Source organism: Electrona antarctica (genome assembly GCF_951216825.1).
Source record: "Electrona antarctica genome assembly, chromosome: 19".
Taxonomy (NCBI): domain Eukaryota; kingdom Metazoa; phylum Chordata; class Actinopteri; order Myctophiformes; family Myctophidae; genus Electrona; species Electrona antarctica.
The window spans coordinates 12,639,671-12,654,900 of NC_136800.1; the positions used below are offsets into that span (position 1 = coordinate 12,639,671).

Sequence of the window (15,230 nt, forward strand, 5' to 3'; positions counted from 1 at the left end):
AATAATCATGTTATTTCTTGTTCTTTTTCTTTTGTAAAATATATTCATTAATAATGGTTTGCGCCAACAGAGAAAAAGTACATTTTAACCTGATGTCTGATGATGAATCATTTGCTGTTTTAACTAATTAATTTCATTTTGCGACTGTATTTTAACTGCCTGTTTTACCAGAATGCCAAAGACTACATTTTTCTACAATTTATTTTAAATATAATGGTGCTCTCTGTAACTGCAAATGACAAAATAACAATGGGAGCCAGAGTGTACTAGGCTGGTAAACTATGTCTTCTGCAGAATACGGGGATGGTTTACCAGGCTAAGAGTGTACGTACGGTACGGCACGGCTCTACCTTTTATTCTTTGATCTCAGTTCACTTAGAGGCCAGCAGCACCTACCAAGACGCCCCATGTGCACTGCTACTCTTTGATCTTCTTCTTATTATCTTCTTATCAGATCTCAGTATTCACCATTTTAAAACATGAATGTTGCTATGGGAGTCATTTTATTGGACTCAAAAGACAGAGAAAAAAAGCTTTTCTTGACCTCGGGCACCGAAACACATTTATTATCAGTCTGTAAACATTAATATATATCTATATTTAACATATATTCACAATTTAAAATAAATGAATAGACAAAATATATATGCAAGATCGAAATGCATTGAGCGCTTGTATATCTGATATCTTTCTGGGAACCGCTGTCGAATCCTGAGGCATCTATTGTGAGCAGTAATGTTACTGTAGAGCCAGCCCAGCCTATATTGGCATGCGTTAGCAGACATCACCGATACAGCTGCCACTAATAGAGCTAAATGGTAAGGGAATACCCGTACCCAGTACCACAACCTTTATTGGCACTTCATCATTGGTTTGTGTCCACCCTGGTCTATGTGGTTCTCCAAATAAAGGGGACATGATATTAGTTTGCAGGCTGGATATGACTGTCATTAATCAAGTGTGCACGTCAGTGGTATATTGCTGACAAACCCGTCTCAGCATCGCCACATCCACGGTCACAATTTCGACTCACACTGAATCTCAAACTGACGGGAGATTTAATTTGTGCTTGAATGGAACTTGTCGGCCGAGTCTGCCAGTTTACCACCCTCAAACTATAAGAATTGACTCCTGAGGGTCCCTTTTAGACTCAGACTTAAATTAACACCCAATATTTTTTGTATCCTGTTAATTCCTGTAAGAATAAGCCATCACGTAATATTAAATATACCGCAACAAAAGCTGTTATACAGAATGGAGCTGAATATGAATGACAAATCGGTAATGGACCTGCCTGCTAAATATTCAACACCCAACATGAACAAAGGCAAACAGCCCCCCCCCCCCCCCCCCCCCCCCACACACACACACACACCCCACACCCCACCCATTGACTTTGCATTTATTAGGTCCCAATTAGCTGGGTAAAAACGTGGTAAATCTCACTGGCAGTATACTGCAGAACATGTCTGGGATTTGTTTTGGTTATTAGTATGCTGGAGCGTCCAGTGGTGTGTCATAACAAGGACGCAATGCCCCCAGTCCCAATCCCCCCCCCCCCCCCCCCCCACACACACACACACTCATTTGTACAACAAATGCACACGCACTACAGTATATGCGACAGATTTGAGTCCCTATACACATCTGACACAATTTCTGCTCCCATGTAATTAAAAATGTTGTTGTGTCTTAACGTTTGAACACTTATTTATCCTGTCCTATGTCAACCCCCTCTGTTATGGAATCTTTCCTGTCCACCTAAACTAGTGTGAATCCAAGAGGTGTGAGCCTGACTCAAACTGTTTCTGAAGGTCGGGTCCAGGTGATGCATTCATTTCATATTGGATGCATGCGTGAACAGACGGTGAAGCTGTTTTGAGAAGTTCTTTTTAACAGTTTCATATCGGGTGCATGGTATAGAGAAGGTCTTTAACAACCATTATCAGTGCTCATACTATATTTATACTTTATTCATACACAATCATATACTTTTTTATAGACATGGCCGGCAATCAAGGAAGGCGTTTCAGCACAAAGCCTTGACAGTTAGCAACACTTGTCAAACACTTTCCTTGATTGCTTTCCTCTTATGCCTATGTATAAATTACCGTGAGAACCTTTTTTATTAGTCCTAATATTCTAACACCCAAGCATACACGCACACACGCACCGAGAGATTTGCAACAAATGCTATTGAATTAACTTTCATGTTCAACTTAAAGTTATTATTGTCCCCCATCGAGGAATGAATACGCTTTACACAATCGCATTATATGAAATATAGAGATGCAGAAAATGCATTAAATGGGCTGAGGGGAGAGCTGTTATTCAAGTAAGGGCATGGGTTGGAGCATCTATCTAAGGCGTATGCAGGTTAATGGCACATATATATAATGCAGGACAAATTAGAATTCTAAATCAATGCAGATTGAGCCTGCGGTTGCCTATAAGCTCAGACTTTGTACAAAAGGTGGCCATAGGGTAATCTACTTTGTGATTTGCTTAGGGACTCATTTTATTTAGTGAAGGTGTTGGTGTGAGTGTTAATTATCTTGTTTTCCTCTTTTACAATACACTTGAGGTGGTTTGTATTGCGCGTGCTCAATTTGGAAAAAAAAACAAGAACACAAGAACAGAAGCAAAATACAATTGAGCTTGCTTGGAGAAAAATACAAAAACTATAAACTAAAATGTGTGCAGGATTACACTCAATAGACATTGATAAACATTGAAGATGATGGCAGCCTGGCAGGGGCTTAAAACAAATCAATTGCAATGTATTTTCTATTCTAGAATGGATGTATTACTAACGGTCAAAAAAAGAGGCCACAACAAAACCATGGTTTTGTGAAACCATATACTGTAGCACACACACACACACACACACACACACACACACACACACACACACACACACACACACACACACACAGTGTAAGTAGCCTCAAACGACATGGTTTCTTTGTAGCTTCCTAATGACGAATTGCAACACGCTTCGCATCCTGAAGTCACACGAGCCCTTATGAAATTTTGTTTCAGCGCCAACAAAAAGCTACCCGCAATGTTGGTAGCAAGCCAAGCTTGCTGTCTTCTTTCCCCTCGTTGGAAGTGGAAAGAAAAGCCTGAAGGGTTTGGCTACCAGCAGACTACCGTCCAGGCCCTCTGTGTCTGTGTCTCATTACTGAGACGGTTGTCATCCATTCCCAGTCCTCTACCTGGCTCAGGTCAACTGAGGCCCTACAGTGTATATGCAGACACCCGCTGCAATGTGGGCTAGTAAGAGAGAAGGGCCATGGAGAGAGAAGAGGGGAATAGAGAGAAGGGGATGGAGGAGATGAGACCAGGGGGAGGAGGAGAAAATGGAGGAACAGGGAGGAGAGTAAAGGAGAAAAGATATACCAACATGTTATCTATCCACTACTTCTGAAAAGAGAGTGGAGCAGAGAAAGAGAACAGAGGGAGAGACGAGGGAGTAAAATGACCTGGCAGCAGTAGTGGAAAGTAACTAAGTAGTACTCAAGTACTGTAATTAAGTCTACTTTTTAGGTACTTTTAGTATTTCATCTTTAGTTACAAGTTACTTTGCAGACTTTTACTTGAGTAAAATAAAACCACTGCATGACAGCAAGAACAGAAAAACGGGTTCAGCTCGCATCCTCTCCATTTCCTCCTCAAACCTTCAAACCCAAAATGAAAAGACAAGGAAAATCATTTATATAAAAAAAAGGGAAGGAGAAACTTCCAGTAGCTCGGTAACCAAGGCAACAGTGCTTCACGTTTTCTCCTGGACATTAAAAACAGATCTCATGGGGAGGAGAGATAGATAGAGAGAGATAGTGAACGAGGGGCTAACAGTCTCACCGCAAAACAAACAACAGACATGCTAACTGCCATGTATAACCATGCCTATATGTTTGCATTGGTGACAGCCATGGCAAATATGTTTGCACTGTTGGGGGCTGCATGTGCAACACTATGAGGTTGCTTCAACATGGCCCGGTTTGCAGCATGCCTTTCAAAACACATTAAGTGGAACTTGCACGGTGAGTAACATAATGCAACATTTCCGTCGGGTGCAGCGGCACGCATCATGTGAAATTATGCCATGATGTTGTATGATGTCAAATGGGTTCATATTGAACACGTCTAGACAGTGTTTGTGTATCATTTTATTTTTATCACCAACTCAGAACTTGGAATCATGCACTCTAATGCCAGTATGTAGGGCATAGAGGAATTTGTTCTAGTTATCCACTTGAACCCTAGCGTCCCTATCCTGGGATTTTGTGAAAATAGCCAATCTACAAGCTCACAACACATCGCAACACAACGTATTGTGAGCTTGTAGATCTGCTATTTTTAGCAAATAGATTTGGTGTAGACGGAAAAAATAGGGGGCTTTGTGTAGACCCATAGGGGACCACGATCAACAAAGTATATACCTTGGCTTACGTGGTTAAGGTGCCAAACATGACATTGTGTGATGGAAAAAGGCAACTTTCAGGGGGAAAAAAGCCTATGTGCGTACTGCTACTACAATATAATATACCGGTACTCACAAGGCAGTGATCAGTGGCAAAAGGCGCATGTCCAACGTGGTGAAATTCTACGCCTCATTTGGCCAAATAAAAATACCTATCTTAATGTACTAGAGGTTCGGGCCGCCCTCACATGGGCCCTCAGAGGCGCCTGAGCCATTGAGCAAACTGAGCAGCTGCTCCAGCAGATTAAAATGAACCGTCGCACTGCACCCCCAAAAAGCGGCCCTGACACACACACACACACACACACACACACACACACACACACACACACACACACACACACACACACACACACACACACACACACACACACACACACACACACACACACACACACACACACACACACACACACACACACAGCCTACCAATGCTTGTTAGCCCTGCAGTTAACCATGTGGGTATTTTTAAACAAGGTCAGTAGTGACTTCTTAGTAGTGGCTGACGCTGTCATGCTTTTAACAGAGTTAGAATCGTGCTAAGACACCCGACTCGGCCCGAAAAAACGCCAAATTTTGCGCGCGCGCAGGAAACAAGTTAGGCGCCCCTGCCTCACACCTACATCGCACCGATCCGACCGATATGTCAGTCAGATATCTCAAGAGCTACAAAGGTCAACCTGTTCAAAGCCTGTGTGGAAAGTATCCTTCTGTATGGTGCCGAAACATGGACAAAGAATAAGGATAAGCTTTGAGGGAACATCAACACCAACTAAAGCTCAGATATATGGAGGCATCCCTTCCATCTCAGTTGTTGTGGCACAAAGACGGCTCCGCTTTGCTGGACACAGAGTGAAAGACCTGGTCATTTAGAATAATCTTCTATGAAGACTATACTCTGCCCATCAAGAGGAACAAGTCCACTCACATTTCCAGATTTTCTGAGTAGGGACACAGGACAGGACTGACTGTGAATAAACTTGGTGTGGCAACAGAGACCAGTGGAAGCAGCTTGTGTCACAAGCACTCGAATGATGATGATTATCAGTATCATAGTCTTATTATTTGTTTGTGTAACTTTTACAAACAAGTAATAGACCTCAGGTCTTATGGTTTATCTGCTTTAATCTGTTGTTTTACTTTAGAAAGAAATGGGATCTGAGGGATCTAAATGGGATCTAAATGGGATCTAAATGTCTATAAATGCCTGCCCCTGAGAGTTCTGCCACTGGTTAATTAAAAATATTTTGAAAAGAAAAATAACAAAAGTGTTCCACAGGTACCATGTTCAAGATTGGCCCATTAAAACAAAAAAAAGTAAAATTAAAAGTAGCTGCTCAAACCGACTTTGACTTACTTCATGAGTTGAACTTTTACCAGACGTTGCAAGTTATTATGGCTAAAGCTGTTTCTGTATATTGATGTCATGCACATAGCGGCATGAGCTGTGATTGGTCTACTTTTAAGGGGACAGAAATACTGTACATACAGACAGACAAACCCTGGCCATAATACAACCTTGCCAAGCTTTGTATAACACCTTTGGGTGATAAAGTGACAGTAATGTCAGGAGGTTCACCACAAATGAGTGATCTTTATTTTTTTATTTGGAGCACAGCAGAGAGGGGTTGCGGGAAAGAGGGCAGGGGGGAGGGGACATGGCATACTGGTCATAAGATGGATTTAATACAACAATGACATTGCTATGGAAGGTCTGTGAGGAAATGTAGGCCATATGGACACACCTATGTGCATTTCACAGCACAGACCTTGCTTAAAGTATAAGTGATCGGTTCACAGCATTTGATAGACATGCAGGCTGCCATAAGTCGTGTCTAAATCAATATTAGTGACATGCTTCAAAGTCAGATGGAAATTGTGTTTGTTCGGCATTAAACAAAGTGTCATAAGAACCTTAAATATGCCTACAATGTTCGGATAATGTTGGTCAGTTCCAGAGTTCCAGAAGCTGAAGCAAACAAACAAAAATAAAGCCAATTATAAAGAAAAGGCAAATATCTATTTACTGTAGTAAATATGAGAGTGGAAGTTTTCACATTCAACTTCTTTTTGTCTCTATGCCTAGCAAAATTATGGCTCGCTGAAAGGGTGGATATTTGGCCCTTAAGAGATATTTTCCTTTGTACAAAGTGAAATAACATTCCGAGCTAAATGGTCTGCAAGGTGTTTGGGGGGTCAGAAGTTGCGAGGATAGCAAAAGCATGCTCTATTTTACTGTGAGCTGTATTGTTACTGAAGGAAATAAAACCCAATGACCATGGTTTTTAATGTGCCATAAGCCCACAGTTGGTTAGGTATACACTAGCTTAGCTAGTGTCAGTAGCTTTATTGCTTATTCCACTCAATGCCGTTTTAAGCAGATAGTCGGCAGTCTGTAACCTCGCTCTGGTTTGTAGCTTACCTCCATTGTCCTTCAGGGTGAAGTTTGGGTTAAATGCATCATCAGCAGGAACAGAGAAGGAGAACTTTCCATTAGCAAAGTTGTCCAGGTCTACTGGCCGGAGGGTCTGAATAACCTGGAGAGGCAGAGAGAACAGATCATAAACATGAGATAGAAGGAAAGATAGGGGAACTAGAAAAAGTGCCCTTCTGGGCACAGGTCTCCACCAGGAGAGAGAGAGTGTGTGTGTGTGAGTGTGTGTGTGTGTGTGTGTGTGTGTGTGTGTGTGTGTGTGTGTGTGTGTGTGTGTGTGTGTGTGTGTGTGTGTGTGTGTGTGTGTGTGTGTGTGTGAGACACGGCTTTGCCTGTTGTAGCGCCACCATGAGGCTGATTTGAAAACTGGCATTTCTTCCTCAGCCCAGTGGGAATATGCATGCACAGTTTCACCGCAATCGGACGCTGCGTTGAGTAGTTGTGGCGATTTGTACAAAACGGGTACAAAGCGGGCTACTCCTGAAAAGTTTAGATGCCAATCGTAGGCAATGAAGGTGGATTATGAGAAATCAAATAAACCCGTCTTGATCACATGACTATGGAGAGCATGTGTACCGATTTGTGTGAAATTTGGATAACATCTGAAGGAGTAATATTAGAAAATGTGTTTTACATATGTCGGCCTCCTGGTGGCGCTATAAAGAGCAGATGTGAAAAATTCCAGGCAAAGGTTTTTCCTTGGCCTCTAGGGAGTTGGCATACAAAGTTATCCACAAATCCGTGCAATTGGAGGTAAAAACACTTTTCGGCCAGTTATAGCGCCACCATGAGGCTGAGTTGAAAATGTTCACATGGCATTTCTTCCTCGGCCTAGTGGGAATGTGCGTGCGCAATTTCACGGAAATCACACGATGTGTTCATGATTTGCAGCATTTTGTTTGAAACTGAGCACTCCTGCGAACTTTGGAAGACAATCTTAGCCAATCAGGATGGAGTCTGAGAAATCTGAAAAACCCGTTTCGTTGAATGGCTCTAGAGAGACTGTGTACCAATTTGCGTGATGTTTGGACAAAATCTGTAGGTGTACTGTCCAAAAACTTGTTTTGCACAAAGCGGCCTCCTGGTGGCGCTATAACAGGCCGTTCTGAATATGCAATTATGCATGGCTATTCATTTTCTGTTGACAATGTCAGCTCATAGGGAGAGCTGTGGGGAAAAAACATGCTAGTAGCAATAGTTCCAGGATGTGAGGTAACAAGGTATATGGAGGAGGTAAAGTCACTGACATCATTTTCGCTATCATGCAATTCCAGACGGCAGATTCGTCGCACCATGGGAGCTAAACTACACCCGGAAGTTTAGTGGAATGCAGTGGAGTCATTGAGAGCCCGGTGACCAGCTCATGAACTGTTGAACAAACACTATTTCTGAATGACTGAAACCTTTGTAAAGTAATCGCCTCTGGAAGAGAAGGCATATAACATTATTGTCTTAGGTATCTAAAGAGTACAAAGTCCATATGCCATCCATGAAAGTGTCATGGCGTACTGGTGACCTTCTTTACAGATACGGTTGTGAGGTACCAGGAACAGCTGGGTTCCATTTTAGGTATCAAAAGGAGCGGTGGTGGTTTGTCAAAGAGACACATTTAAGGTCAATACTAACCCAGAATCAGAACTTGTTATACCAAGGGTTTTCAACCGGTTATGAACCAGGGACCACCACCCTGACTGAGAAACAACCTGGGGACCACTGTTGTGGGGAGGGGGGATATGGGAGTGGTGTGGGGGGGGGGGGGGGGGGGGAATTAACCTTCCATATTAAACTCATGATGCTGTTCTATGTAACTTACTGTATGTATGAGCGAGAACTAGTCACATGCTATTGATTATGGGCACATTTCCTTATAATGGTGACTCAACCAGGCAAACCGGTACAGATTCCCTTGAGATTCTCACTCCCTTTTCTGTGGAAGTTCTGTTGAAAACCCATGTGTTATACCACTGATTAGTGTGACCGAAGAACTTTGTGAAGAGGAAGAAAGGAAGTTTGATCGAACATTTCTGACGGTTTAAGCTCCAAGCAGGGCCGGATTTACTTAATTTGCATTTACCCGAGCTTGGGACCGGCACAAATAGGACACTGACACATTTATCTTTTTTCTTTTTTTTCTTTTTATCTCTCTATCTATCTCTATAACATGAGTCTTCTGTTTGTCCTGGCAAAAATGGTAACAAATTAATCCATGTCCAATGTATTTGTTATAGATTTCTCATGTGCCAAGATGACCGCAAGTTATTTTTTCTGTCGTGCAACATGGTGCGACGGTAGGGGGTTAGGACACGTGCCAGCGTGGAGAAGGAACTCTCACATACAACTTGTGCAACACAGGAAATGCTTTCTTGTATGTCTTCATGTGTTTAGACACAGTGGCCAGGTCTGTTTCGGTTGGACAACATATCTTGGCCAACATTGGCTTTGCAATAATGAGTTCGCTTTTCAGAGTTGCATAGTCTTTTCCAGTTCCAGCAAGTGCATGCAAAGGCTGCAACAAGGTGGAGTCTAGAAATCTCTCAGAATAGGGTACAAGGCTTGATATGGCTGTCATTAGTAATAAATTCTTCTTTGAGAATCTGTTTTCCATTTCTGAAATGGCCCTGTCGAGGATGCTGAGCAAGGGTCTTTTGAGAGACTGAGAGGGGGTGATGGTGGGTTATCAGTATCTGTATGACCCACAGTTGACAACACAACACAACACAATCACCAAGGCTCAATATGCTCCTTCTTTTAGGTTGATGTGACACATCCTGATCCTCCGCAGATAACTGCGAAAGCTCAGTCCAGCAATCCTCTTTGCGGATGTCTTTCAAGGACTCCAGTGATTCAGTAACAACCAAACCAGCAGAACACATATCCACAGCATGAGACTACATGTAGAATAACATTTGCTGGAATTAAGACACTAAGCACCCGCACTAGAAATGTGGCAATCTCAAAGAAATGTAGCCTCTTCATTTGAATTAAAATGCCTGATGCTTCAGTGCACAAATCAACTGAGGCCTCATCATCAGGCACCAACTAGCACAACGGGAGCAATTTGGGGTTCAGTGTCTTGCTCAAGGACACTTCGACAGTAACTCTGGGGGAGCCCGGGTTCGAACTGGCAACCTCACGGTTGCCATCCAGCCACTCTACCCCTGAGCCACCGCCGCCACAAGGCTGCCACAAGGAGCATCATACCTTTCTGACACATAGTGGTGATGGAAGAAGTTATACAGGGAATTGCAGAGGTCAAAAAACGTTTTGGCACATGGCTCACCCTGCATAGCATGCACAACCATTAAATGCAACTGGTCGTTGTATACTGTAACAGTGAATATATGGCACATATCTATCCACCTTCTTTTGAAGTAGTGCTTGGACACCACATCGTACTCCACTCATCACCAAAGCACCATCATAACAGTCAGCACTGTAGCCAGCCTCAGATATGTGTTTTAATATCTCAGTGCTGGTGTACTCAGCATCAAGTTGGTGCAAGTTCAGTAATCCAATTAGATGCTCCTCTGGTATGGATTTACTTACAAATCTTAGAATTATAGACAGATTCTCTACATTGGTCCTGTCCCTTGTCCCATCACTTTTTATACAGAATCCTGCAGAGTCAGCTTTTGAATATTTTTCCTGGATCTCTGCAAGAACCATGCTGGCTATGTTGCAATTATTTCATTTTGAATACCCATAGATGTGTACGTAGCATTTTTTTCAATTTACGTTTTATTGAATTTTAATCAAACACACATGAAAACGAAACGACTGACAATTGACAATACATACAACCGAAAACAAAACAAGACAATATACGTACAATACACACAAGGGGAGATATCTGCGGGCTACTCCTGAAAAGTTTAGATGCCAATCGTAGGCAATGAAGGTGGATTATGAGAAATCAAACAAACCCGTCTTGATCACATGACTATGGAGAGCATGTGTACCGATTTGTGTGAAATTTGGATAACATCTGAAGGAGTAATATTAGAAAATGTGTTTTACATATGTCGGCCTCCTGGTGGCGCTATAAAGAGCAGATGTGAAAAATTCCAGGCAAAGGTTTTTCCTTGGCCTCTAGGGAGTTGGCATACAAAGTTATCCACAAATCCGTGCAATTGGAGGTAAAAACACTTTTCGGCCAGTTATAGCGCCACCATGAGGCTGAGTTGAAAATGTTCACATGGCATTTCTTCCTCGGCCTAGTGGGAATGTGTGTGCGCAATTTCACGGAAATCACACGATGTGTTCATGATTTGCAGCATTTTGTTTGAAACTGAGCACTCCTGCGAACTTTGGAAGACAATCTTAGCCAATCAGGATGGAGTCTGAGAAATCTGAAAAACCAGTTTCGTTGAATGGCTCTAGAGAGACTGTGTACCAATTTGCGTGATGTTTGGACAAAATCTGTAGGTGTACTGTCCAAAAACTTGTTTTGCACAAAGCGGCCTCCTGGTGGCGCTATAACAGGCCGTTCTGGAAATTTTGGGGCAGAGGTTCATCGTTGGCATCCAGGGAGTATGTGTGCTAAATTTGGCATCGACCGGGTTAACGATGCCGGAGATTAGCTGTTCACAGACGGACAGACACACGGACGGACGGACACACGGACACACACACGGACGGACGGACGGAGTGCAAAACATACTCTCTCCCCATGCCTTCGGCCTGGTGGAGACAATAATGTTTTATATAGTTGTCCTTTGTGAATTAATGTCAGAGTCAAATATTTGGATTACATTTATTGTTAAATGGATCCATGGAGCTGACATTCATACAGTGCTAACTGAATTCTGTCTGTTTACAGCTCTGGAGCCATAATTTCCATGACATTTGCTGTCTTGAAAGAAATTTTAAAATAACAAGGGAACATAGTGGTTAACATCTGGTTGAATATTTAACCCTGAAATGTAGTGTACCGAAAAAATGTTTTGTTTTATATAGTTGAATATGCAATTATGCATGGCTATTCATTTTCTGTTGACAATGTCAGCTCATAGGGAGAGCTGTGGGGAAAAAGCATGCTAGTAGCAATAGTTCCAGGATGTGAGGTAACAAGGTATATGGAGGAGGTAAAGTCACTGACGTCATTTTCGCTATCATGCAATTCCAGACGGCAGATTCGTCGCACCATGGGAGCTAAACTACACCCGGAAGTTTAGTGGAATGCAGTGGAGTCATTGAGAGCCCGGTGACCAGCTCATGAACTGTTGAACAAACACTATTTCTGAATGACTGAAACCTTTGTAAAGTAATCGCCTCTGGAAGAGAAGGCATATAACATTATTGTCTTAGGTATCTAAAGAGTACAAAGTCCATATGCCATCCATGAAAGTGTCATGGCGTATTGGTGACCTTCTTTACAGATACGGTTGTGAGGTACCAGGAACAGCTGGATTCCATTTTAGGTATCAAAAGGAGCGGTGGTGGTTTGTCAAAGAGACACATTTAAGGTCAATACTAACCCAGAATCAGAACTTGTTATACCAAGGGTTTTCAACCGGTTATGAACCAGGGACCACCACCCTGACTGAGAATCAACCTAGGGACCACTGTTGTGGGGAGGGGGGATATGGGAGTGGTGGGGGGGGGGGGAATTAACCTTCCATATTAAACTCATGATGCTGTTCTATGTAACTTACTGTATGTATGAGCGAGAACTAGTCACATGCTATTGATTATGGGCACATTTCCTTATAATGGTGACTCAACCAGGCAAACCGGTACAGATTCCCTTGAGATTCTCACTCCCTTTTCTGTGGAAGTTCTGTTGAAAACCCATGTGTTATACCACTGATTAGTGTGACCGAAGAACTTTGTGAAGAGGAAGAAAGGAAGTTTGATCGAACATTTCTGACGGTTTAAGCTCCAAGCAGGGCCGGATTTAGCCAGGCCCACTAGGGTGGGCAGACAGGATTTAGCCAGGCCCACTAGGGTGGGCAGACAGAATGTTATAGGGGGGACAACGCGGGCGAAACATTTTTGGGGTGTCAAATCCCCCCAAACCCCCGAAATGAATAGAAAACTATGCCATCATCATATCAGTTCATATATCTTCTCCTTCTTTGACCAACAGTATGCTAACCCAATTGGGACCGGCACAAATAGGACACTGACACATTTATCTTTTTTCTTTTTTTTCTTTTTATCTCTCTATCTATCTCTATAACATGAGTCTTCTGTTTGTCCTGGCAAAAATGGTAACAAATTAATCCATGTCCAATGTATTTGTTATAGATTTCTCATGTGCCAAGATGACCGCAAGTTATTTTTTCTGTCGTGCAACATGGTGCGACGGTAGGGGGTTAGGACACGTGCCAGCGTGGAGAAGGAACTCTCACATACAACTTGTGCAACACAGGAAATGCTTTCTTGTATGTCTTCATGTGTTTAGACACAGTGGCCAGGTCTGTTTCGGTTGGACAACATATCTTGGCCAACATTGGCTTTGCAATAATGAGTTCGCTTTTCAGAGTTGCATAGTCTTTTCCAGTTCCAGCAAGTGCATGCAAAGGCTGCAACAAGGTGGAGTCTAGAAATCTCTCAGAATAGGGTACAAGGCTTGATATGGCTGTCATTAGTAATAAATTCTTCTTTGAGAATCTGTTTTCCATTTCTGAAATGGCCCTGTCGAGGATGCTGAGCAAGGGTCTTTTGAGAGACTGAGAGGGGGTGATGGTGGGTTATCAGTATCTGTATGACCCACAGTTGACAACACAACACAACACAATCACCAAGGCTCAATATGCTCCTTCTTTTAGGTTGATGTGACACATCCTGATCCTCCGCAGATAACTGCGAAAGCTCAGTCCAGCAATCCTCTTTGCGGATGTCTTTCAAGGACTCCAGTGATTCAGTAACAACCAAACCAGCAGAACACATATCCACAGCATGAGACTACATGTAGAATAACATTTGCTGGAATTAAGACACTAAGCACCCGCACTAGAAATGTGGCAATCTCAAAGAAATGTAGCCTCTTCATTTGAATTAAAATGCCTGATGCTTCAGTGCACAAATCAACTGAGGCCTCATCATCAGGCACCAACTAGCACAACGGGAGCAATTTGGGGTTCAGTGTCTTGCTCAAGGACACTTCGACAGTAACTCTGGGGGAGCCCGGGTTCGAACTGGCAACCTCACGGTTGCCATCCAGCCACTCTACCCCTGAGCCACCGCCGCCACAAGGCCGCCACAAGGAGCATCATACCTTTCTGACACATAGTGGTGATGGAAGAAGTTATACAGGGAATTGCAGAGGTCAAAAAACGTTTTGGCACATGGCTCACCCTGCATAGCATGCACAACCATTAAATGCAACTGGTCGTTGTATACTGTAACAGTGAATATATGGCACATATCTATCCACCTTCTTTTGAAGTAGTGCTTGGACACCACATCGTACTCCACTCATCACCAAAGCACCATCATAACAGTCAGCACTGTAGCCAGCCTCAGATATGTGTTTTAATATCTCAGTGCTGGTGTACTCAGCATCAAGTTGGTGCAAGTTCAGTAATCCAATTAGATGCTCCTCTGGTATGGATTTACTTACAAATCTTAGAATTATAGACAGATTCTCTACATTGGTCATGTCCCTTGTCCCATCACTTTTTATACAGAATCCTGCAGAGTCAGCTTTTGAATATTTTTCCTGGATCTCTGCAAGAACCATGCTGGCTATGTTGCAATTATTTCATTTTGAATACCCATAGATTTGTACGTAGCATTTTTTTCAATTTACGTTTTATTGAATTTTAATCAAACACACATGAAAACGAAACGACTGACAATTGACAATACATACAACCGAAAACAAAACAAGACAATATACGTACAATACACACAAGGGGAGATATCTGCGGGCTACTCCTGAAAAGTTTAGATGCCAATCGTAGGCAATGAAGGTGGATTATGAGAAATCAAACAAACCCGTCTTGATCACATGACTATGGAGAGCATGTGTACCGATTTGTGTGAAATTTGGATAACATCTGAAGGAGTAATATTAGAAAATGTGTTTTACATATGTCGGCCTCCTGGTGGCGCTATAAAGAGCAGATGTGAAAAATTCCAGGCAAAGGTTTTTCCTTGGCCTCTAGGGAGTTGGCATACAAAGTTATCCACAAATCCGTGCAATTGGAGGTAAAAACACTTTTCGGCCAGTTATAGCGCCACCATGAGGCTGAGTTGAAAATGTTCACATGGCATTTCTTCCTCGGCCTAGTGGGAATGTGCGTGCGCAATTTCACGGAAATCACACGATGTGTTCATGATTTGCAGCATTTTGTTTGAAAC

The 15,230-nt window shown here is 42.6% G+C and overlaps 1 protein-coding gene across 2 annotated transcripts in view; it reads right to left on the minus strand.

The window, feature by feature from the left end:
* Nucleotides 1-15,230, minus strand: part of LOC306912427 (cadherin-18-like) — a 199,910-nt gene that overhangs the window by 20,971 nt on the left and 163,709 nt on the right. For both annotated transcript variants that reach the window (XM_079488637.1, XM_079488638.1), the window contains exon 10: nt 6,909-7,023. In XM_079488637.1, coding sequence (XP_079344763.1) covers nt 6,909-7,023 — 115 coding nt within the window. The remainder of the gene's footprint in view (nt 1-6,908; nt 7,024-15,230) is intronic.